Source organism: Leptodactylus fuscus, chromosome 1 (assembly GCF_031893055.1).
Source record: "Leptodactylus fuscus isolate aLepFus1 chromosome 1, aLepFus1.hap2, whole genome shotgun sequence".
Lineage (NCBI taxonomy): Eukaryota > Metazoa > Chordata > Amphibia > Anura > Leptodactylidae > Leptodactylus > Leptodactylus fuscus.
Window position 1 is genome coordinate 91146402 of NC_134265.1, and position 25717 is coordinate 91172118.

A 25717-nucleotide genomic window follows, 5' to 3' on the forward strand; every position below is an offset into this window, starting at 1 on the left:
AAATAAATAAAAGTTCTAAATCACCTCCTGTCCCTAGAATATATAAAAGTAGAAAATCATATATCATAAACCACTGGGTTTTTTTCAATACAAGGTGATCTAAGCAATAGATATTCCCCAAAATGGTATATCTAAAAAGTACTTCTGGCCCCGCAAAAAAAAACACTCTATGCATCCCCGTACAGCTGCAGGGTCACCTGTCAATGTGGCCTTGCAGCTGTTGCAAAACTACAACTCCCATATATTAAATATTTAACCATTTTTTGCTTCAAAATTTTTTTACCCTATTTTCCTCCTCTAAAACCTAGGTGCGTATTATAGTCCAGTGCGTCTTATAGTCCGAAAAATACGGTAATAGGTATATGGCGGTCGGTCTATCCAAGCAGGCTGCTAGGTAAAGTTACTTTGAATATTTATAACACATATTTTTGGGCAACACGCTGTATAGCACAAGGGCCTTGGCTCAGGCATGTCAAACATGTGGCCCTTTACAGGCATATCTGCGGCCCACACAAAAGTCTCAAACTTTGTCTCTAAACTTTAGAGACAAAGTTTGAGACTTTTGTGCGGGCCGCAGATGTACAAGGAAAGTGAGCAGCCCCGCTCCGCCTCCTCCTCCTTCCGCTCCACCCCCTCCTCCCCACACGCCGGGTGACGTGGCCACGTAATTAGGCCCGCTGCGCAGGCTGAAGAGCAGAAGCAGGTAAGCTTCTGCAGAAGAAATTGTGATTTTTCAAGTATCTATGGATAGGGGATAAATACTAGATTTATGATGATTGGGGGGGGGGGGTTGGAGTGCTGGGGAAGGGTTGGGGTGCTGGGGGAGGGGGGCTTTTTGATGTCTGTCTGGCCCTTCCTTGGGCTTGAGGACTGTTTTTTTTCCCACCCACCTTGTAATTCTTTCACTTGGGCGTTAATTGGAGCATTACAGTCTGTAGTGCTCCTTTTAACCCCCAAGTGCAAGAATTGCAAGTGGGTGGGAAAAAACAGCCCTCAGGCCCAAGGACGGGCCAGACATCCAAAAGCCCCCCTCCCCCAGCCCCCCCCCCCCCTCCAGCACTCCAGCTTTAACTGAGGTGCCATTTTACCGGCAATCGCAGGCACCCGGAGCAAGATTCGGGGCCTGCGTGCATTTTTATGGCAGCCGGGAGCCTTGTGAGGCTCCAGCCTGTCATTCTATACTTTCTATTGTAGACTACTCTATGTAGCCTGCAATAGAAATGCTGGATTTTTGCGATGCATGGTATTAGTGATCAGTCCCCTAGGCCCTAGCCATTAGCTGCTGTGTGCGGCCCTCGCAACAACCTCTTGTTACTCATGTGGCCCTCGGGGTACCCTGAGTTTGACATGCCTGATGTAGGGGTTTATCAGGTGTAGAAACTTATCTCTGTGGCCATAAAACTAAATTCCGAGATCATCATCTTTTTATGACAATGCAAATCACCCTCAGGAGAAATGGGGACAGGGCCTGATTTTCTTACAGACAAGTAAGAGACAAGAGTTACAGCTGTCTGTAGGCAAGTCTGTCAGATCAGCACTGCTCATTACCATGTCTACAAAGAAATGATTATCTTTGAATTGCTTCATTGATTTGTGTTCCTACACTTATACTGGTTATGGAGCCATTGTGGACCTGGTGGACTCCTTTTAAAAGGCTTGAAGCTAGAGGTGAGCTATCAGGCAAAGTTGAGGACACACAGGACACTTTTATAACAAGGACTATGTGATTGGTACACATACTGGTCCTTTAAGAAGCAGGTAAGCCATGCACCCATCCTGGAAACACTACTAGCACTAGGATCAGGTAGTTGCTGATTCTGTGCTACAGGAAGAGGCGAAATGCAGCTGCTGGACTTACACAATCGTCGATATTTAAATTGATGGTTTTAATTTATAAGGTACCTGGACTGACATGAGTTCTTGACCTGTTATATGCAAAAACCAGAGGATGGCAGTTGTAAGGTAAAGGATATCCAGCACGAAACACTTGAAGATTCTTATTTGCATTGTCACACTGATAGAGTCTTGTGCTTGGTAGTTGGAAAGCCTCAGTAGTGGTACTTCAATCAAAGGAATAGGCGCATAGTGAAGTATAATATATTATGACATTAGTCTACTTTATGCCACACCTTGCCCAGTAAATAGCAATGAGGCAAACACGGTTCAGGAGGAATTTTAAGCTCTGAATCACAAGTTTCCACAGCACAATACATACACTGACTGACTGCAGTTGCTACATTTCTTTTGGTATTACAATAAGCAAGCACTTTATAATCATCCTCCGCAACTAAGTGACTTCTGAATTGTCCCATCCTGCATGCCACGGACACTGCCCCAAATTGTACAGCGTTTATGACGTCGCTAAGGCTTAACCGAAGTGTTGGTTTTATGTGTCATTTCCAAGAACAGATGAAGCAACAGAGCCTGCGTCACAGAAGCACTTCAAGACTGCATTTCCCAGAATGGAAAAAGTAAAAGCAAGCTCTATGCAGACATTGAACAAGCAGAGAATGCCAAGAGCATTGGGACTACAGCTCTAGACTGATAAGGCGACTCAGCCTGAAGAATGAGCACCTCAGCTCCCAGAAAAAACTCCTGAGCGGCTCCCATTGATTTCAATGGGAGTCGTCTTTTTGGTCAGGATTTTGAGGCAGATACGGCCTCAAAATCCTGACTAAAAAAACTAGTGTGAATTTACCTTAATAATGCCTGGTCAATATACCTGAAGCCCTAAACCCAACATCAATTCACTGACTAGGTCATATAAATCTAAGAGTTAGATGCTAAACAAATATGAATTATATTTATAGTTTAGTATAGAAAAGTACTATGTCACTGTAAAAATCAATCTTTTAAAAAATAAATAATTTTAAGAGCAAATAAAAAATGAAAATGTTAAAGGGATTCTATCATTAAAATAAATAAACTAAAAACACATAGGAATAGCTTTTAGAAAGGCTATTCATATCTTACCTTTATTTTGCAGGTCTGCGCCACCATTTTTAAATTTTTCCTTCTTTTATTCATTATGCAAATTGTGCTCAGGGCACAGGATTCTCAACGATTCCAGCACCGCCTCATTCTTGTGCTCCTGATGCGTCTCCTCCTCTTCTTACACGAGACCAACGCAAAATGGCCGGAGGAACAGCAGATTATGCATGTTCCAACGCCATTTTGAGGTGGTCTTTTGTAAGGTATTTTGCATCTCATTTGTGTGAATCTATCCTTAGGTTTCCAAAGCACTGTAAAGTTGAAGAATTTCCATTCAGAAAATCTGCATATTTTTCCAGTAGCAGAAAAATTGATGAGCTAAGAAGTATCAAACACATTATACTGTAAAAGGTATGTTTGTAGAGATTGATTTACAGTCCAGGCTAAGCCTAAGCCCTCATGGGACGGCCCACAGCTATAAAGTGCTGTCACCGGGCCCCCTAATGTCCCCGACCCTGTGGCAGCTGCCTTCACTGCTTCTGCGGTACTGACACCACTGCACAGAACACTGCACCTGCGTTCTGTGCTTGGGCAGGCAAGTGCCGGGGCCCCCCAGAGGCTCTGTGGGCCCTGGCACTTGCCTGACTATGCCGTGTGCTGACGCCGGCCCTGATTGTGACATCACTGTGTTGATTATGTTACATCACTGTGTGCATTATCTCACATCACTGTTTGCATTCCCCCTGTACTGTGACATCACTGTGTGCATTATCCCTGTATTGTGACATCACTGTGGGCATTATCGCTGTACTGTGACATCACTGTGTGTATTACTCTGTACTGTGACATCGTTATGTGCATTATCCCTGTACTGTGACATCACTGTGTGCATTACTCCTGTACTGTGACATCACTGTGTGTATTACTCTGTACTGTGACATTGTTATGTGCATTATCCCTGTACTGTGACATCACTGTGTGCATTACCCCTGTACTGTGGCATCACTGTGTGCATTATCTCTGTACTGTGACATTACTGTGCATTACTCTGTACTGTGACATCACTATGTGCATTACCCCTGTACTGTGACATCACTGTGTGCACTATCCCTGTACTGTGACATCACTGTGTGCATTATCCTTGTACCGTCACATCACTGTGTGCATTACCCCTGTAAAGTGACATCACTGTGTTCATTATCGCTGTACTGTGACATAACAGTGTGCATTTTCCCTGCACTGATAGCAGTGTTTTATCCTTGTTCTGTGATATCACTGTTTGCATTATTCAGGTAGTGTTTCTTCCCTGTGTGCATTATCCCTGTACTTTGATAACACTGTATGCATTAACCCTCTACTGTGAAATCACTGTGTGCATTGCTCCTCTATTTTGTCATAACTGTGTGCATTATCCCTGTCCTGTGACATCACTGTGTGCATTATCCCTCTATTCTGACATCACTGTGCGCATTATTTCCGTACCGTGATATCACTGTGTGCATTACTCCTGTCCTGTGACATCACTTTGTGTATTGTCCTTTAACTGTGACATCACTGTGTGCATTATCTCTGCACTATGACATAACTATGTGCAATATCCCTGTACTGTGACATCACTGTGTGCATTATCTCTGCACTATGACATAACTATGTGCAATATCCCTGTACTGTGACATCACTGTGTGAATTACCCTTGTTCTGTGACATCAAAGTATGCATTATTGCTGTACAGTTACATCACTGTGTGCATTATCCCCTATACTGTGACATCACTGTGTGCATTATTCCTGTACTGTGACATCACTGTAAACATTAACCCTATACAGTGACATCAATGTGCATTTTCCCTGTATTGTGATATCACTGTGTGTACAATCCGTCTACTGTGACATCACTGTGTGCATTACAACTGTACTTTGACATCACTGTGTGAAATATCCCTGTACTGTGACATCAGTGTGTGCATTATCTTACATCACTATATGTGCATTACCCCTGTACTGTCACATAACTGTGTGCATTGTCCCTACACTGATATCACTGTGTTCGTTATCCAGGTACTGTGACATCACTGTATGCATTATCCCTGTTCTGTGAAATAACAGTGTGTATTATCCCTGCACTGTGATATCACTATGTGTTTTATCCCTGTTCTGTGATATCACTGTTTGCATTATTTATGTAGTGTTATTTCCCTGTGTGCATTATCCCTGTACTGTGACATCGCTGTGAGCAGTATTTTACATCACTGTGTGCATTGTCCCTTTACTGTGACAACACTGTGTACATTGTCCCTTTACTGTGACATCATTGTGTGCATTGTCCCTTTACTGACATCACTGTGTACATTATCTCTGTACTAGGAAATCACTGTGTGCATTATCCCTGTACTATGACATCACTGTGTGCATTACCCTTGTTCTGTGACATCACAGTATGCATTATTGCTGTACTGTGACATCACTGTGTGCATAGCCTCTGTATTGTGACATCACTGTGTCTATTATCACCGTATTGTGACATCACTGTGTGCATTAACCCTGTACTGTGACATCATTGTGTGCATAACCCCTGTACTATGACATCACCGTGTGCATTACCCTTTTACTGTAACATCACTGTGTTCATTATCCTCTGTACTATGACCTCACTGTCCGTACAATGCCGGTATTGTGACATTACTCCGAGGATTATTTTACATCACTGTGTGCATTTTTCCTGTTCTGTGACATCACTGTGTGCAGTACCCCTGTACTGTGACATTACTGTGTGCATTACCCTTGTTCTGTGACATCACAGTATGCATTATTGCTGTACTGTGACATTTGTGACATTACTGTGTGCAATATCTTACATCAATTTGTGCATTACCCCTGTAATGTGACATCACTGTATGAAATATCCCCGTACTGATGAAAAACTCTCCTCAATCTCCAAATCCCACCTCACCTCCTGCGCGCTTGACCAGATCCAGTCACATCTCATCCCCAAGCTCACTGAAGTCATTACTCTGGCCCTAACCCATCTCTTCAACCCATCCCTAGCCAATGGATCCTTCCCCTCCGCCTTCAAACACGCCACTGTCACACCTATACTTAAGAAACCGTCCCTCGACCCGTCCTCTCCAGCCAACTATCGTCCCATCTCACTGCTCCCGTACGCATCAAAACTACTTGAGCAGCATGTCCACTCCGAACTCTCCTCCTATCTCTCGTCCAACCTGCTCTTTGACAGACTACAGTCAGGCTTCAGACCCCGTCACTCCACTGAAACTGCCTTAACAAAACTCACTAATGACCTGCTAACCGTCAAAGCCAAGCGCCATTACTCTGTCCTCCTCCTCCTTGACCTCACCTCTGCCTTTGACACAGTTGACCACTCCTTCCTGTTAGAAATCCTCTTATCCCTTGGCATCTCAGACCTGGCCCTTTCCTGGATCTCCTCATACCTCACCGACCGCACATTCAGCGTCTCCTACTCGCACACCACCTCCTCACCTCGCCCTCTCTCTGTAGGTGTCCCCCAAGGCTCCGTCCTAGGACCCCTCCTGTTCCAGTACCACTGTTATGCCGACGACACCAAAATCTACATCTCTGGACCAGACATTACCTCCCTGCTGGCCAGAGTTCCAGATTGTTTAGCGACCGTAGTCTCCTTCCTCTCCTCCCGCTTTCTCAAACTCAACATGGAGAAAACAGAGTTCATCATTTTCACCCCATCCCATATGGCCCCTCCACCCGACCACACTATCCCCTCACTGCCATCTGTACAGTCTTCCCCTCTCCTTCTGTCTCCACCCCCCTTCCCCCATAGACTGTAAGCCCTCGCAGGCAGGGCCCTCTACCCCACTGTGCCAGCCGATCACTGTTAGTATTATATCTACCTGTATATTTTGTGTATTGTATGTAAACCCCCAAATGTAAAGCACCATGGAATTAATGGTGCTATAAAAACAATAGTAATAAAAGTACTGTGACATCACTGTGTGCATTATCTCACATCACTGTATGCATTACCCCTGTACTGTGACATCACTGTGTGCATAACCCCTGTATTGTGACATTACTGTGTGCATTATCCGTGTACTGTGATATCACTGTAAATTATCCCTGTACTGTGATATCACTGTAAATTATCCCTGTACTGTGATATCACTGTGTGCATTAACCTTTTACTGTAACATCAGTGTTCATTATCCATGTACCATGACATCACTGTGTGCATTACCCCTGTACTGTGACATCACTGTGTGCATTATCCCTGTACTTTGACATCACTGTGTGCAGTACCTCTATACTGTGACACCACTGTGTGCATTATTTTTCACCCTAAATTAACCCTTACTGGGGTATGAATATTTCTATACTGAATACTGAGGTTGTGTCTGTGTGTGCAGTGGTCTCCAGCTACACAGAGTAAAATGAATAAGACCTCGCTCACATCTGCGTTGGTATTTTGTCCGAACGGAATACCGAACGCAACTGCAAGCGGTGTGCCAGTGAAAGCACAAAGACCCCATAGACTATAATGGGGTCCGTGTGCTTGCCGCTAGATCTCTGCAGGGATCATGCGGACAGGAAAGTAGTTCAAAATCTACTTCCCTGTCCGCATGATTTGTGCGGGCAGCGTGCGGCCAGTACACGGACCCCATTATAGTCTATGGGGTTTGTGTGCTTTCACTGTACACCGCTTGCAGTTGCGTTCGGTATTTCCGTTTGGGAGTCCCCATGCGGACTCCCCGAATAGAATACAGAAAGCAGATGTGAATGAAGGGTAAGAGTCTGGCATTTCAATAGTAATAACCAAGCAAAAGTGAAAAGTTTCAGTAAAATCATTTTATATACATGAATGCATATTTACATTATAATACTGATCTGAAAAGATGACATATCATACATTATACATTGCAAGATAAATTAAATATGCTTAGTACACAAAAGAAATGAGATTAAGAAAGATGAAACAGCAACAAATTAGACATTGATACTCTTCCATAGTTTATCCCCCACTCCCCCGTTCCTTGCATCCAGAACATTGTTGCTTGACATGCAACAATTTCTTTAGCCTCCCTTATAGGATTTATGACAATGGAGAACATGAATATTCATTTTGTATCAAGAATAAAGGCAAATTTACTGCCAAATCTGATATTCTTTAATTAGTGCATTTGTACATAGTCATGTCAGGATCAAGATTTTAGCACCCACATTTAAGATGAATACAAGCCTCATACATCAAACCAGTTACCGTACTTTCCAAATGTCATCCAAAGTTTGCCATTAGAGTGCAGACACCCTTGTAGTCAGATTACTTACAACGGTTCTAAATATGAGACATCCAGTCATGTTGGCAAGTAGAAATGATTCCATACATTCAGAGTTATCATTGCGAGGTATGTAGCCCTCCAAGTAACTGGCTGATTCTTAAGCCTCTCTCTAAACACAGGATTATTACAGAATGTGTCCCATCAGTGGGTATCAAGGGCAGGGACTTACTAAAGAGGCTGTCCAGAATCAGAAAATAAGCTCACCACGCCTGTCCAAGGCTGTGTCTGGAATTGCAGCTCAACTCCACTGAAATGAATTGAGCTGAGCGGCAAGATCACATAACCCAAGGACAGACGTGGTACCGTTTTTGGAATTGAGTAGACATGTCTTTCTAACTGTGCGTAACCCATTTAACCAGTCTCTTACCGGTGAAATCACAGAGACAAACTCCATTTGGAACCTGGAGTGTTGGGTTCTGAGAGCTTAGGGTATCCCCATGGTCCTTTTAAGAAATACACATGTAGGGTTGTCTAAAACAAACAAACATGTTCTACCATAGGTGCATTAAGAAGGATTAACCACAAGTACACACAATATACACAATGCTCCCACCATTGTCTATACTAACACTTTACTGCATTGTGTGTCCTTGGATTTTTACAATCCATTGCAAAAATTATGACTGCATCAAATATATAAAATGTCACCAAGGTTTCTTTTAATTTGTCCTAAATTCACAAATGAAGTTGACACAATCCAACGTTTAATAGCGAAAATCCTGGCTTTGTGAAACATAAAAGTGGTTATAAAAGAAATACAAGTTAGGATAGAAAAGAAGACTGCTTATAGAATGAAATACAAAAACAGAAATAAACTATTAGGACAGGTTATTCATTATTGCTTATTAAATAACCTGTATCATTTGGCTGCAGTATATTAACAGTGTTTTTTTCATAGGACACAAATGTTGTAAAAACTACACAAAATGCTTCTGTGAAACCAGCCTAGTAGATATATGCCTTAGGGTCGGTGTACAGGAGCCTCCATTGCAGATTCTGCCAATCACTGCTCTATTTGTGGAAATGGGCATGTGGACGTGCCATAGGTGCCAGTTATGTAATTAATCCGTTCCCGGTTTGAATTAATTTTTTATGTTCCTATTGGGGAGACTTGAGCACAACCTGAGCTGTATGGCAAAAATCTGATGTGAGCCTTGCCAAAATCTTCCCTCTATTTCATCTAGTAACACATATGTCATTAAAATACTTTACTTTCATTGGTTTGAGGTATGTTTTACAAGTCTGAATGTCCGCTATTAAACATTGTTTTGTGTTATATCTGTGATTCGTGTTTCTACAAAGTAAATAGGCCAGGTAACCCACAATCATAGGACAGAGGTATCCTTTAAGACTTCAACAGAGGCTTGTATAAGATGCATATACAGCAGTTCTCTAGCTAAGCAACCCATTGGCTTCGCATATTGCTGTATAATATGGAGTTTTATCCAAAAAAAGAGCTGACTTTCCTACAGAGTTCTTTATGGAGAATTTGATTTTCTCCTGCCACAAGCTCAACAATCTCCGAGTGGTCCTTCAGGTAACGTAAGTGACTCCATTTGTACAATGAGATTGGAAAAACGCTTTACTGACAATTCACAAATTAGCACAACTGCATCCAAAGTAGAGTCAATATGTAAGTGGGAGATCCATGTGCAGCTTATATTTAGTGAGGAAGGGAAAACCAGGTTGTGAGATTAGGCAGGACATTCATGAGCACATCTCCACATAGCCACCATGATAAGACAGAGGAATGAAAGAAAGAAGGACAATATACCACCAGTAGCTCGGTGACATAGGTCACTAACTTGTTACATGCAACATTTTTCAGCTGATGGGTGTACAAGTCTTTGGTTGTGTATAAAAGCTATAGGATACTAAAGTAATTCTCTTATAAGAAAAGGATGTGAATGACCACTGAATGCACTACAGCAGAGAATACTGTAGGATTGAGGGCCAGGTAGAGAGAAGGGGCTGCAGGATGAAGAGTATAGTCATCTCATCACAATTGCTTAGATATGTTTTCCAGCAATAACCAAATCATTTTTACCTCCTAAACAAGAAACACAGACTCTAATCCACCAGTACCAAACAGAAACAACGTACACAAAGTGTCAACTTCACAAGTAAAAACTCTCAATCCTCATGTAAACTCTTCTAGACTAAACTCTGTACGTGAAAAAAAAATCCAGCCCCATTTAGAGCATGATCTCAGAATGTGAAGAAAGTCGTCAGGGTCAGTAAGGGGCGATGCACAAGCCCAAGATTTCTCAGGTTGGAATAAGGATCCAGCTTTCATGATGAGGCCCCAAATGTTGCTAAATTGTACATACATGCATATATAGTTTCAAGTGTAGACTGAACTCCTGACTTCAGCACCATGAAACAGTTAATCCACAATCATGTAATAAGACAAAAAGTGCTGTATAATTCAGTGAAAGACACTACAAGAACCTCAGTGGTCTGGCTCTGACTGACCCCATAGATAGGAATCAGCTCACTTCCTAATTTGTAGTGTAATGTTGAGCCCTATGTACAAACAGCAGAGGCGATCTAGGAGCAAATAAACCAGTAGGTCAATACCATCTGACATACAGAGCAAACCTCCAAAAAACACGTAGTTTACTTAATGGAAAATAATCTTTAGGTCATTTATACTGTAAAAACACGTTTATATGGAACACAGCTTACAGCAAGATGTAATGTTAGAGTTGGGATGTAAATGGTCAATTATGGACAACATAGATGGCTGGTTTCATTGATGATCCCATTATATCTGGCATAAAATGATACTCAAAATCATGAATGACGTTTCTCAAACAGTGGTTTTTAGAAGCTTGATATAAAAAATAAACTGTATAAATCCAAGCATTTTTATCCAAAAGCATATTTTTTTTTCCAAAGACCACATTACTATAATTCTTAATTGATAACAGCAAAGAGGAGATCAGTAAGTCCCTGTTGTCACACCAAAACCAAAGTGATTTCTATGAATTATTGAAAATCTATACAGGTAGTCCTTGACTTACGACGTTGATCCGTTCTTGTGCGGCGTCGTAAACCCAATTTCGACGTAAGTCGGAAACCTACCATACCAACGCCGCGTAGGAACAGATCAACATGATTTAGTGTGCAGCGGCTCGGAAGACCTATGAGAAAAAGTAAGCTCACTTGTATCAGCAAGCTGCCAGCTCTCTTCCGATGAGCAAGGACGAGCCTGCTGCAGAACCAGCATTGATTTGCCGCAGGCTAGTCCTTGCTAGTCGGGAGTGCTGGCAGTTTTCTGTTACAAGGGAGCTCTCATCTCTAGTCGTAACCACGAAACATCGTAACCCGAGACCGTCATAACCCGAGGACTACCTGTATGGGCATGACAATTCAGTGAACAACTGAGACTCTATAAGCTAAACTGCCATTGGTAAGGCCATACTGTCCTGCTCAGTCAATGTATTGTGCTGGATGTTCAGCTACCATATACAGCTCCAAATGGATTTTTATTTTCTCATGCCAGTGACCCTAAATTAAAGCAGTCTGCCCTGGTGACATTATAACAAACCAGTTATCTTTTGCTTCATAGATGTAGGACAGAGTTGAGTGAAAACTATTTTATTTTAATTTCTACATAAAACTGGTAAATCAAATTAATATCTGTAATACTATAAATAAATTGGTTGTCCCTTTCATTTATTTATTATAAAATTACTGATTTGTGTTTTAACCACTAATCTGTGATATATGAGCTCATCTGTGATATCAAAATCCAAAACTATACAACAGACTGACAAACACCTGCCTTCTACATTCCTTTCCTGTTGGACCCCACCAGCGTGCTCAGTAGTGTCTTCACAGACCATTACAGCAGCGTACTATTTACACCAATAGGTGAAGTGAGAGCTGGTTCTCTGTAACACACAGAGTGCAGGAAGACAAGAGTCTGCAGCCGTTACCAAATAAATGCCCTTTCTGGTACAATAAAAATCTAGAGTTTGAAATTCACTCAAAAGGCCTATATACATACACGCCAAAACAGACTACGCTCCCTAGATCACTAGGGATAAGGGATTCGAGGAATCTCACAAGTATGAGAAACAATAAAATAATGTGCAACAGAAAATCTGTTTCTAAATTAGCCAAGTGCAAAACTCTAAGTAAACGCCAACCTGTACGCTTTTAAATAATGTAAAAAGGACTAACACCAGCTAACTATATGTGATGTTTAGGTGCTGAGTGTCTGTTCTCTGTTGGACCCCCACCGATGTCAAGAACTAGGGTCCTTTGTCCCTGATATGAATGGAATGGACAGTCAAGCATGTGCAATGCTGCTTTGTTGATCTCTATGGGTCTGCCAAAGAGAAGCAGTGTACAGCGTTTTGATATCTTTGGCAATCCCATAGATAAAAAGGAGTTGCAGTGTATGTGCTTCTCATACTGTACTACTCCATTCACATGAAGGGGGGACACCCCAGTTCTTGTGATTGGTCGGGGTTCTGGCATTTGATCCACCTCCAATAAGATACTCATGACCTATGCTGTGGACAGCGGCACCTTTAATGAAAGCACAAGAGTATATATCCTTATATACCTACTCTAGGCAATACTGATGCAGTAGTCTTGACAATGCTATGAATTACTAGTTACCTTTCTCCAAACAGATGGCAATATTTATTAGATAGTTGGTACCAATGTTTTACATATACTTTTTATACAGAAACTTCATCGGCTTTCGCCATGCTGGCAGCATAGCAAGGAATCCAGTCAGTGCTGTACCATTATGGTAGAAAATATTTAAAAAAATTCTGTAGAAAAGTGTATAAATCTGGTTTCCTGCTGTGAGGTCTGTGTCACACAGGGCTTTCCAAGGCTAGGGCTACTAGCAAGGGCTAAAGAGTTGTGCACCCTTGGGCTACGCTGATATAAACGCACAGGGGTTCAGATTTCACTAGGTATCCAATGTAGATTTATGGCTTTCTAGTCTTTAAAACCTAGCGTGACACCACCCTGAGCCAACTAAAAGGATGCAACAGCTCACTGCTTTTATAGCAATTATTCTAGATGTTCTCTAGTTCACATTTTGATATATACAAGAAAATGTGAATAGTTACTCTCTATGAACTGCAGCTTATAGTGTCCTTGATTCCAGCATATTAGAAGTATGTTGATACTGATAAAGTGAAGAAGACCACTGTAGATGACCCTCTGATATCAGCTGATACAATATGGTAGTCTACTTATACTCTTTTAGGACAGGTAAGATTCCACCAGTAAGACAATACTTTGATGTAGCTTAGGGGGCGTTCACACTACCGTCGGTGTCCGACATGTAGTGTCCGCTCCTAGTGTCCGCTCAAAATCTGTCACGGACACTAGGAGCGGACACTAGCTGTGTCCGTGACACCTGTCATTCATCTCAATGGGCATCGGGTGCGTTCTTTTGCACTCCGTGCCCGTCCTTCCCTGCATGCAGGGTTTTTCTGTCCGCTTGAGAAGTCGGATATCTTCACTTGCGGACAGGAAAGGACGGGCGCAGAGTGCAAAAGAACGCACCCGATGCCCATTGAGATGAATGACAGGTGTCACGGACACAGCTAGTGTCCGCTCCTAGTGTCCGTGACAGATTTTGAGCGGACACTAGGAGCGGATACTACCTGTCGGACGCCGACGGTAGTGTGAACGCTCCCTTACAGACAGCGATCTAGAATAACATTCAGACTATAATAAACTAAAAGAAATTTTCTGGAAGAATGCCCTAAATACACACTAATACACATTCACCTAAACTCTCTGGTGTGAAGAAGCTTTGGGGTATGTTCACATGCGGAGTTTTCATGTGAATTTCAGCATGAAACCCACAGGGAAACTGCCTGGTAGACCCTTATTGATTATCTCCATTGTATTTTACAGAACTGCAGCAGTACAAATGACAAATCCACAGCAAATATCCAATTTATAATGCAGAATTCAGTTTCAATACTTCAATCCTTAAAACAAAATTTGGTGTGTGAACATAGCCTTAGAAAAATGAAGCAGGGAGATGGCCCTGGCATAGAAAATTGAAGGTGACTTGAACTGCGCCACAAGACACCAACACTGTTGCTAAGAGGTGTTGTTTATAGAGGAGAACCCTAGAATTGGCACTTTAGTCTGCAGTTCATCACTGCGTATTCAGGCACACTAAATTTATGCCACATATGCATATTATGTGTTTAAAAAAAAAAAAAAAAAAAGTTAAAATACTGTAGAAAAACAAGTTATCTACAACACAATCTATTAAAGCTCAGAACTGTGCAGTTAAAAGTGGAAAATAAAAAAAAACCCATCAAAATAAAAGTGATTAAAAAAAACAACAAAATATCTGAACAATCTTGAGATCTTAAAAACATACGGATATCTGTATTACTCTGTTATATCGCCACCTACTGGAAAAAGAAGTGAACTGTAACAAAAAAAATAACAACCTGACAATTCCAGGGTTGGTAATTTCTTGACCATTCTGTCCATTTACAGATTTCTGAAGTGTTAGCAGTATTTCTTTCTGAATGATACTGGCACGTATACAGAGCAGCTGGTGAACGGTTTTAAAGGCATGTGCTCTATCCAATTATTCCTGAGGAAACTGCTAGCCAGTGTAACCAAGTCACATACATTTCACAAAGCTATCTTCAAGTATGTGAATGTATTGACTACTGTCCAAGCCTGCAACATATTGCTCAGCAGCAAGTTATGTTCTTATCTGGTAGTAAAAGGATTGACAGCAGCCTGCTGACCCGGGGCAAAACATGGTGAGGGCTCATATCTTTATAGAGTACTACGAAGCCAGTATTCCCTGCTAGGATTGTACCTATAAACAGTACAGTAGTGTGAAAAATAATAATATAATATTGAAATCAGTTCATAATTTTCCTAAATAAATTACAGTACCAATGATCTTTTCTTTAAATGCCTATCTACATTTATGTTGTATGTTCAAGCACTGAGGAAATTCAGTGATATAATTTACAATAAAACTATTTTACAGTTATTTAAGATGCAAGATTTTTTTTCTTCTAAAAAAGAAAATAAAAACAAAAAGAAAAAAGGCAAACACTTTAGCTACTGCGAGTCCTCTTGAGAATTTGTTTGCTCCTCGATAATTTGTTTGACAATTTCTGCAAGTTTTAGGCGATCGACTTTATCTGTAAACCCTTGGCCTGTAACAGACAAACAAAAGTTAAATATTAAAGGTCTGTACATGTAAAAAGGATTTAGAAGGCTAGGTTTACAATACCATGCCCTGTCCATTGTTCTGATCTTTCAAAGCGTCAGGATGGACATTAAAGAGGATCTTTCACCACTTGGGGCACATGCGGTTTTATATACCACTCTCATAGTACAGCGCTATAGGCGCTACTGTGAGGAAGGGCGTTCCTGACTGTCAGAAACGCCCTTCTGATGGTGAAGAGCTACGGTACAGGCACAGATAGATCCTCACCCGGGGCACAGAGCATGAAAGCCGACAGCGCACTGAATTCAGTGCGCTGTCGGCTTTCTAGCAGTATATAAAGCTGCATGTGCCCCAAGTGGTGAAAGGTCCTTTTTAAAGTGAACTCCTGGTCCAGTCTCTGTGTGCTTTGAATATCTAAGACCCTATCCCGAGGTAGACCCTAGATGCTATAATCCATAGCAGTCCCTTCACACAGTAAAATGTTCCATACTGGCCCCTTCACACAGTATTATATCCAACAGTGACTGAATAGACCCCAATATATAATAATAACAGTTCATACTTATGCCATCCAAATGGAACCGAGAGGCAAACCTTGCCCAACAAATACTCTTGCACCGGGCTCCCTGGAGGGCATAAGGTAAAGCAAATGCAGCTAGTGTGCAGGAACGGGGGACATTAAGTTAAACAGGGCCCATTACTTACTGGGGTTACTCCAGCAGGTAACATCCTATTTACAAATCTTGTTTACTAATATATGAGAGACATGGAGGTTCTTCATTAGTAGCTCCATATGTCTCACATATTAATAAACTTTTTATGTGAGGCACACAGGAGATAATGTAAGGGGGGTTAACTGCTATTAATGTCAGGCATGTGGAGTTACTAAAACTAAATAATCAAATGTGCCTGACAGCAATACTTGTGCCTGACAGCATGTTCCATAGTGGCTCCATCACACAGTATACCATCCACAGTGGCCCCAATGAATTTTGCAAACATTTCGGGTTTAGGGTCATTATGCTGACGCAAGTTACAACGGTGTCAGCCCTCTTTATTCACTTCAATGGCCAAGAGGTTATCTGGATAATATGAGACTCTTGGAAGGTATGGATTCTCCTCATGGAGATTCGTCTGGAGTAGGGAATCTCTCAAGTAATGTTTTCTGAGAAAAAAAAGACTATGTTACTTGCACCTTTTCAACTGCTATCACTGCATTACAGAACACACTCCAGTGCTAATCAATACACCTCTGTTATGGTACTTTTATAGAAAAATTATTATGAAGTGTTATGCAAATGTGGCATTTGGTGCAATGGGGGCGGGCATTCAGCCCTGGGAGCACTGCTCTTGCTGCTTAGGTAGGATGAGTGATGTCATGGCAGTGGGAGGATCAACTCTCACTGCAGGTGCTGGCAGGTATATAAGTGGCTGAAGGCCCCTCCTCACAGTACTAGCGTTCTCATTTGCATAAGAATTCAGATTGTTCTTCTCTAATTCTACAAAAATGACACACATAACAAAGGTATATTATTTATAACGGTAATGTGCTCTATAACACAGAGGTGACAGATGAGTATGCTTGGGAAAGTAATATACCCCCTTTAAGGGTTTTTAAAAATGCCTAGGGATAGCAGCAAAACTAGACACTCAACAGACAGAGCTGTTTCAGGAGTTCCTGCTACTCATCAATACAGTGAAGAATACTGTTTGGCTGGGTGAGACACCTTAGATGCATCTCCTGAAAAGTATTGAAAACCACCCATAGGTGGCACTATAGGAACTGCTTTCTCCATTCCCCATGGACAAGGTCTTTTTAGGCATTCTTATATAGATGCTCTCAAGAACAGTTTTGTTTGGTGACAAATACTCTTTATAATATAAGCATATGTTTCACTAATCCAAGAAAATAGGTACCATCCATCAAAAGGGTATTCATATATTGACATTTATGACTATATCCACAGTATATGCCATAAGAGCCTGATAGATGTAGGCTCCACCTCTGGGAACCACACCTATTTCAAGAAAGGGGTCCGATATCTGGCTATGGTGAAAGGAGAGAAGGATCTTGGTGTGCAATGAGAAATTATACCCTAGAAAAACTGCAATGAAGGAGATTTATTAAGACTGGCGACACTGGCAGACGTTATAGCTGGTGTAGATTTCAGGCATCATTCATACCAAGAGGTAGAAGAGAGAGCTCATGCAGCTCTATAGCAGACCTTAAATGAATATCGAGGAAAAGTAATAGCCATGTCCAACTTTTATGATCTTACCATTCCAACTGAAACTTTGTAATGTATCTCTCAGTAATTTACAGTCTCTATTGTATTCCCAAGCTTCTAGCACAACTTCATTCAATTTTTCATCTTCATTTTCTCCTGACAAAACAAGATCAATAAAGACAAGCATTTTTATTTTTTAAAAATCATATTTATATTTTTAAAACACCATTAATTTCAATGCACTGTAATCTGTAATTATGAGAACAGTTTAAAGAGGACCTTTCACCACTTTGCAACCTGTGCAGCTTTCTGCCCCATGTTATAGATGCAGCTGCATAGACTGTAGTGCACTTTGAATTACCTCCCTAGCCCCCCTCGTTTTGGAGCTGTGAGCCCCGTAAATTTTGGCGCCCTGTATGGTAATTAAAGCTTTAGTGTCAGAAGGGCGTTTCTGACGATAAAAAGAAAAGCTACGTCAGTCTGACACTGTCCAATTAGCAGTGGACAGTGTCGGAGCTGCTTCTCCTGCCTAATCTCGTGAGTTCTCGTGAGATCAGGCAAACGTCTCTTCACAGGGCTGCACAGAAGACCCGGAGAAGCGATCCAGGCTGAGCACTGAAGTGGATGAAGGAGAACTTCAGTGACATCTTCACAGGTAAGTGAAGAAACCCCTAAGCAATGAGCATAACTGCCCTGTACACCCTGTGGTCCTAGGTCTAGCCCCTATACAACGAGCATTAACCCCTATAGCCCCCTAGGCAATGAGCATTAACCCCTATAGCCCCTAGCAATGAGCATTAACCCCTATAGCCCCCTAGCAATGAGCATTAACCCCTATAGCCCCCTAGGCAATGAGCATTAACCCCTATAGTCCCCTAGGCAATGAGCATTAACCCCTATAGTCCCCTAGGCAATGAGCATTAACCCCTATAGCCCCCTAGGCAATGAGCATTAACCCCTATAGCCCCCTAGGCAATGAGCATTAACCCCTATAGCCCCCTAGGCAATGAGCATTAACCCAAATAGTCCCCTAGGCAATGAGCATTAACCCCTATAGCCCCCTAGCAATGAGCATTATCCCCTATAGCCCCCTAGCAATGAGCATTAACCCCTATAGTCCCCTAGGCAATGAGCATTAACCCCTATAGTCCCCTAGGCAATGAGCATTAACCCCTATAGCCCCCTAGGCAATGAGCATTAACCCCCTATAGCCCCCTAGCAATGAGCATTATCCCCTATAGCCCCCTAGCAATGAGCATTAACCCCTATAGTCCCCTAGGCAATGAGCATTAACCCCTATAGTCCCCTAGGCAATGAGCATTAACCCCTATAGTCCCCTAGGCAATGAGCATTAACCCCTATAGCCCCCTAGGCAATGAGCATTAACCCAAATAGTCCCCTAGGCAATGAGCATTAACCCCTATAGCCCCCTAGCAATGAGCATTATCCCCTATAGCCCCCTAGCAATGAGCATTAACCCCTATAGTCCCCTAGGCAATGAGCATTAACCCCTATAGCCCCCTAGGCAATGAGCATTAACCCCTATAGCCCCTTAGGGGTTAATGCTCATTGCCTAGGGGCTATAGGGGTTAATGCTCATTGCTAGGGGGCTATAGGGGTTAATGCTCATTGCCTAGGGGGCTATAGGGGTTAATGCTCGTTGTATAGGGGCTAGACCTAGGACCACAGGGTGTACAGGGCAGTTATGCTCATTGCTTAGGGGTTTCTTCACTTACCTGTGAAGATGTCACTGAAGTTCTCCTTCATCCACTTCAGTGCTCAGCCTGGATCGCTTCTCCGGGTCTTCTGTGCAGCCCTGTGAAGAGACGTTTGCCTGATCTCACGAGAACTCACGAGATTAGGCAGGAGAAGCAGCTCCGACACTGTCCACTGCTAATTGGACAGTGTCAGACTGACGTAGCTTTTCTTTTTATCGTCAGAAACGCCCTTCTGACACTAAAGCTTTAATTACCAGCTCCAAAACGAGGGGGGCTAGGGAGGTAATTCAAAGTGCACTACAGTCTATGCAGCTGCATCTATAACATGGGGCAGAAAGCTGCACAGGTTGCAAAGTGGTGAAAGGTCCTCTTTAAAGAAGACCTTTCATGTCCTCCAACATATGACATGTGACAGATAACTGCAAAGCTGACATTGGCATAGGGGCACATACATGCAAAACTGAATTCAACACAAAGATATTGGTGCAGTAAGACTTGTACAGTGGCGGGGGAAGTTCTTCACCACCTACCAATGACCCTGAAATGTGATGTTGGGCCCTCTGATGGTGCAGTGATAGCACCCACATATCTGCCACCTGGACACATTCCTGAAAAACTGATAGTGCGCCGAATTCAGCACAATGTCATCTTTGCGGTGACATGTAACATGGCATATGTTGGAGGACATGAAAGGTCCTCTTTAAACTGTTCTCATAAGTACAATAAACAAATAATGCCATAGACAGAATGGGGCAGAAAAACTAAATTAAAAAAACAGATCTGTTGGAGGTGATGAGAAAATTATACTGGCTAAGGTGTCAAGTGGTTGAACAGAACTTACCAGCCTGCGGTAGTATACACTGTGCAATCACATCCCGTAGTTTTTCTAGAGCAACATTAGAATCTTCAGTTCCATTTCCAGGGTCTTGAATGTAAACACTATCTTTCGGCTTTGTCCTGAAATTAAAAAAAAAAAATTGTTAAGAAGTGAATTACAAGAGGATGGGGACAGGGCTGTGGAGTAGGTAGGTATACATTTTATTAATTATACAACATTAAGAATTGTATAATAGAATAATAAAAATAGCTAGCTGGAGATCAAGCCTTCGCATGGTCAATCAGACAGATTTTCTAGTACTCTGCATTCTGCAGCTTGCCATGCAGTGTATATAAGCTGAGAGGCCAAACTGTGCAAAAGTTTTAAAAAAAAAATCTATTACAAAAATATTTTTTGCCAAAAATGCATGCAATGGAATCAGACAATGACTTAAAAGGCCTCCATAGCCTTATAAACCTCATCAAAGATATTAAACACAGCAATAACATCATTATTGCTATAGCCTTAATGCCAAAACCAATACTACACAGTGGACTCAAAGTTCCGAAATTTTCAGACATGTTTGATTGGCCCTAGTGACAAAAATCTGTTAGGGTAAGATTCACACAGGGTTTTTTGAAGGAGGTTTTGAGGCGAAATCCACCTCCATAAATGCCTCCCAACTCTCCTATTCATTTCAATGGGAGTCAGGAACAGGTTTTTCCTCTAGCGGATTTCTCTACTAGAGGAAAAAAAAAAAAAGAATGGCCATGACTTATCTTCAGATGGGCAGCGCCTTGCAAACCTTTTTGAAATGAATGGGTGGCAGAAAAAAGCCAAAAGCAGGCAGAATCCACCTGAAGATAAGTCCTGACGTTTAGAGGTGAAAAAATCTGGCTGACTCTCGCTGAAGTGAATTGGAGAGTAGGAAGAAGTTTTTTTAGGCAGATTCTGAGACTGATTCCACCTCAAAAATCTGCCTGCAAAAACCCTCTGTGTGAACTTACCTGTAGTTGTGACAAAGAAGCCGCAGCAATTAATATAGCACTGAAGTTTGGGCCCATGCTCAGGGGAACAATCTATATGATATAGCAGAAAATGACTTGGGCTAAGTTTGCTTTTAAGTTGAAAATAACGCAGGACAATATTTACCCCAATAGTTTTCTTTTCCGCAGAATGGGATTATTAACTATATTTAATGGTTTCAAGTTGACATTGAGATCTTGAATTCTCATGTTGGCAAGCTGCTCAGCATGGGCTTGTTGTATCCCAGCAACCATAGCCTGCAATGGAAAACGCCACACATTTTAATTAGTTCCTCTGGAACTCTCCAAAGACACAACAGCCTCTGAAGGGAGGACAGAGGACAAGTCTTTAATGTGATATTGTGCTGACAAGTGACGAACGTTTATTTTATACCCACAATGCAAATAACAACCCTTTAATACAGCATAAAAAAACCTTCACGTTATGCTCAAGTGCAATGAGAAGTCAAAAGTTTCCCTTTTTAGGTGCACTTTTCTGAATACTTGGAAAGTGATGGGGAGGGGTTAGGAGGACAGGACAGCAGCCAGTGGGGTTATGGATGTGACAATGTCTGACATAACACTTCGTGCCCTATCTGTGACCGACCTAAGAAGGAACTGTGGATAACAGAAGGATATAGAGTGTAAAAATACAGAGTAGACTGCATGTTATAATGTAAATGTCCCAGTAGGCAGTCCTGATAGTCTGCACGCTAGTACCAAGAGGAACACCATGTTGACTTAAAGATAAATAGACTCTCTCTTTTCTAGGAAGTTACTGAGTACAGCTCCTTCCCCATTGACCAGGGTGTAACAGGGGAGACGCATACAGAGCCTTATCTGTGCATAGTGTTACTACCCTGCCTTATCCAGGCCTCCACATGTCTATGAAGTGGATTTAAATATTATCTCAGTTTGCAGCTTTAGTTAAAGGGAATGTATTGTGTTTATGAGTTTATTCAGACCGGTCTAGTGGTCAGAACCGTTTTATGGCTGTAAAAGTGGCCTAAGAAACATTTATCCTGAAGCATTGTATTTCACTGTAAATATCTGACATTCAATGTGATCATGAGATAAATTTCCCAATAATGAGAAATCACAAAAGACAAGTGTACAGTTTGTACATGCTGTTAATGACACAGAGAAAAAGAATGTAAGTGCAACCTTATCCATCATCATCTGTGCAGATGGTAAAATGTTATCCAGAGCTTCAGTAGAGTTCAGCCAAGGGTGGTCCAGGACTCCTTCAATAGTTAGGCGCTCTTCTGGCTTAACCTTCAGCAGCCTGGATGGGAGACAGGTTTAGACACTATCACCAGTCATGTGAAAAGTGAGCTTTACTTACAGGCCATGCGGTAAGAAAAAAGAGCAAATGAGTGTTCTGAGTGAAAACAGAGGCATATATGCTCTCAGAAGAAGGAAACTTATAGTACCTCTGGCAGTCATTTTGCACTGGTACAGGTTTCAGATATTTTTTCTTGCGTTCATGAATCTGAAGCAAATTACTGAAAAGTCTAAATACACTATGGGAAATTATCAAGGCCTGCACTCCGGATCTAGATTAAACGGGGCAGAGTTGAATATTTACCTAAAAGGTCGCAATATTTTTGAAAAGTGAGCACGAAATTGGGAACGGTTAGTCTGTCTACCTATCAGAACCTCAGGTTTACGAAATGTGACTTGACTCCGACCACCTGCTATATTTTGCTGGGCAGAGAAGAAATTAACGCTAGGTTCACACCTGCGTTCAGCCTTCCGTTCTGTGCTTTCCATCTTCTGCATGCCAGAAGACGCAAAGCACAGACCGGGTCCGGCCGTGAGCGGCGGTGAGCGTTTTGCGCTCTCCACCGCGAAACCGGATTTTTTAATCCGGACACAGAGTACTACATGTCCGACTCTGTGTCTGGATTATAAAACCCGGTTTCGCGGCGGAGAGCGCAAAACGCTCACTGCCGGACAGCTTTCTCACCCATTCAAATGAATGGGTGAAAAAGAATCCTGCAGGTTTCCGTATCCTGCTCTGTTTTATGCAGGAAAGGGAAACCTGCAAAACGGAGAGGGCGACGCAGATGTGAACGAGCCCTTATTCTGCAGTAATAGCTTTTGGTGTTGTTATAGATTACGCTCTTGTTCCTTTTATACGGCAGGTCAGGTCTGCAGCACAGAAGAATATAGAAGCAGTTTATCACCACGTCTGTCTTCACCTTTACAGACTACATAGAGATGAATGAGTGCCATGTACGGAGTACAGCAAATAGCAGAGCCGCTACCTATACTGGACCTGGCAGACATGATAACTGGATGCCACCAGGAGTAGCAGAGGTGCTGTGTCTTAGAAGACCTAGATCAGCTGTACCACTGACTATTATCATTAAAGGAGGCTCTTCTCATCTCACATTTTAGTGTCAATTTACTAATTAAAAAAATATAAATACAACAGATAGATAGATAGATAGATAGATAGATAGATAGATAGATAGATAGACAGACAGAAAGACAAGAGTTATTTCTTTTCCTACAGTTCATAGAACTGCTACTAGGTCATTAATTGATAAAATCCAGAAAATTCCTAGATGCAAAAGCTGGCTACATATTTACATTCATAGGAATTTAGGAAAGTTTACCACAGTATACATGTGTTTTATGACGACCACGTTTCCAAAAGCGGTCTTCATTTTCTTGGCCATTGGTTGAAGGTTCCCAAACAAGCTTCTGTATCTTCCTATCTAGTGAAATTTGAGGGTCTTGTTTGGATATGTCTGTCTCGGGTAATTGATGCCTATTTTGTGGTCTGTTTCTCCTGCATGGTCATGACATTCACTAACTTTCTTGTGAATTAGAGGAGCTTTCCGAGCTACTGTTTGAGCTTGGTCTACAAGCCTCCTTACTGCCATGGCAATAGGCTGCAATCTTTATCTCTAGCCTGACGTGTCTGTAATATGGTTTCACTCATCACTTTGGCCATAACAGACTGGTGGGAATGTATCTCTGCCTCTAAGGCTTCTTTATTTGCTATAGCAGAGAATTTGTTAAATTAGCAGCCATGTATGAAGGAGTCAAACTCAGAGTTGGAGTATGGGGAAAATAGAGGACTTGGAGTCAGAACTAGTGACGTGATACCTCTCACACCCTATGTATTTTGTCACAGTTCAGTGGATATGTAAATTGTTTATGTAATTAAATTTACATCGTATTTTTAAAGTTTTTTTCTCTTATGAACTGTACAGCAATTTCTTAGGTTTCACTATACTTTGACCCATCATAAATCACCATTACTGATGATGTCAGATAGCCTTGCATACTCGTTTCATCATCCAAAATATAGCTGAAAAACTACATCATTGATGTAAATACAAGACTCTCTGAAATACTACTGTCAGTGCTATGGCTAACCTTAACTTTTTAGTTTACATTTGTTGGAGAGGATTGACACAAGATCACCAGTAGATGAGCAGCAGTGTTGAAAGCTTAAAGGGGTATTCCCATGTACATAATCATATCTATATTTGTAGATAATTAAAAGTTAAACATTTTTGCAAATATAAGTAATTCAAAATTCTGCAGAGTTTTAAAGATTTTCTCTAACTTTCTTAGTGGTGACAGTCTTTTATCTTGATCGGTTGCCAATGGTTATGACCACTAATGCAGAAACTTTCTATGGTCTGGGTCTTGTCAGGAGACCAGCTATGATTTTCTTATTGTCGCTGGGTCATCAGGCAGGGACACTACATGTATAAGAAGATATCCCGGCCGCAATAAAGAAATCATGGCTGATTTTCTGACCTTAGAAAGTTTCTGCATTCATGGTCGTATCCACTGGCAACTGATCAAGATAACAGACTGTCACCACTAAGAAATTACTTACATTTGCAAAAATGTTAACTTTTAATCATCTACAAATTAAAAAATAATTATGTAGATGGGAATACCACTTTAAGAATGCTGCTTAACAAGCCTTGACTGGATTTAAGAGACTCTGTCACCAACATCCTACCTCAATAACCAAGATCAGCATGGGTGAATGGTCCGATGAGTGTAACCTGCCACATATCATGTGCCAAGCTCAGGGATGTAATCCTTTTTACTTTTTTATTTACTTTTTACTTTTTTGGTAGAGTTGGAAGGGACCTCAAGGGCCATCGGGTCCAACCCCCTGCGAGTGCAGGTCTTCCTAAATCATCCCAGCTATATGTTTATCCAGATTCCGCTTGAAGATTTCCATTGATGGAGTGCCCACCACCTCCCGTGGCAGCCTATTCCACTCTCTCACTACCCTGTCAGAAAGTTTTTCCTAATGTCTAATCTGTATCTCTTTCCCTTTAGTTTCATCCCATTGCTTCTTGTACTTCCTTGTGCTAATGAGAATAGGGTAGATCCCTCTGCACTGTGACTACCTTTCAGATATTTGTAGACTGCTATTAAATCTCCCCTCAGCCTTCTCTTCTGCAAACTAAACAATCCCAGTTCTTTTAGC

The 25717-nt window shown here is 41.7% G+C and overlaps 1 protein-coding gene across 1 annotated transcript in view; it reads right to left on the minus strand.

Annotated features, from left to right (window-relative positions):
* Positions 1-13962: 13962 nt before the first annotated feature.
* The window catches only part of MAPKAPK5 (MAPK activated protein kinase 5), a 43053-nt gene continuing 31298 nt past the window's right edge, over positions 13963-25717 (minus strand). The window contains exons 10-14 of the mRNA XM_075273645.1: positions 22408-22528; positions 21371-21501; positions 20243-20358; positions 17735-17839; positions 13963-15441 (exon numbers count right to left, since the gene is read on the minus strand). Coding sequence (XP_075129746.1) covers positions 15344-15441; positions 17735-17839; positions 20243-20358; positions 21371-21501; positions 22408-22528 — 571 coding nt within the window. The 3' untranslated portion in view covers positions 13963-15343. The remainder of the gene's footprint in view (positions 15442-17734; positions 17840-20242; positions 20359-21370; positions 21502-22407; positions 22529-25717) is intronic.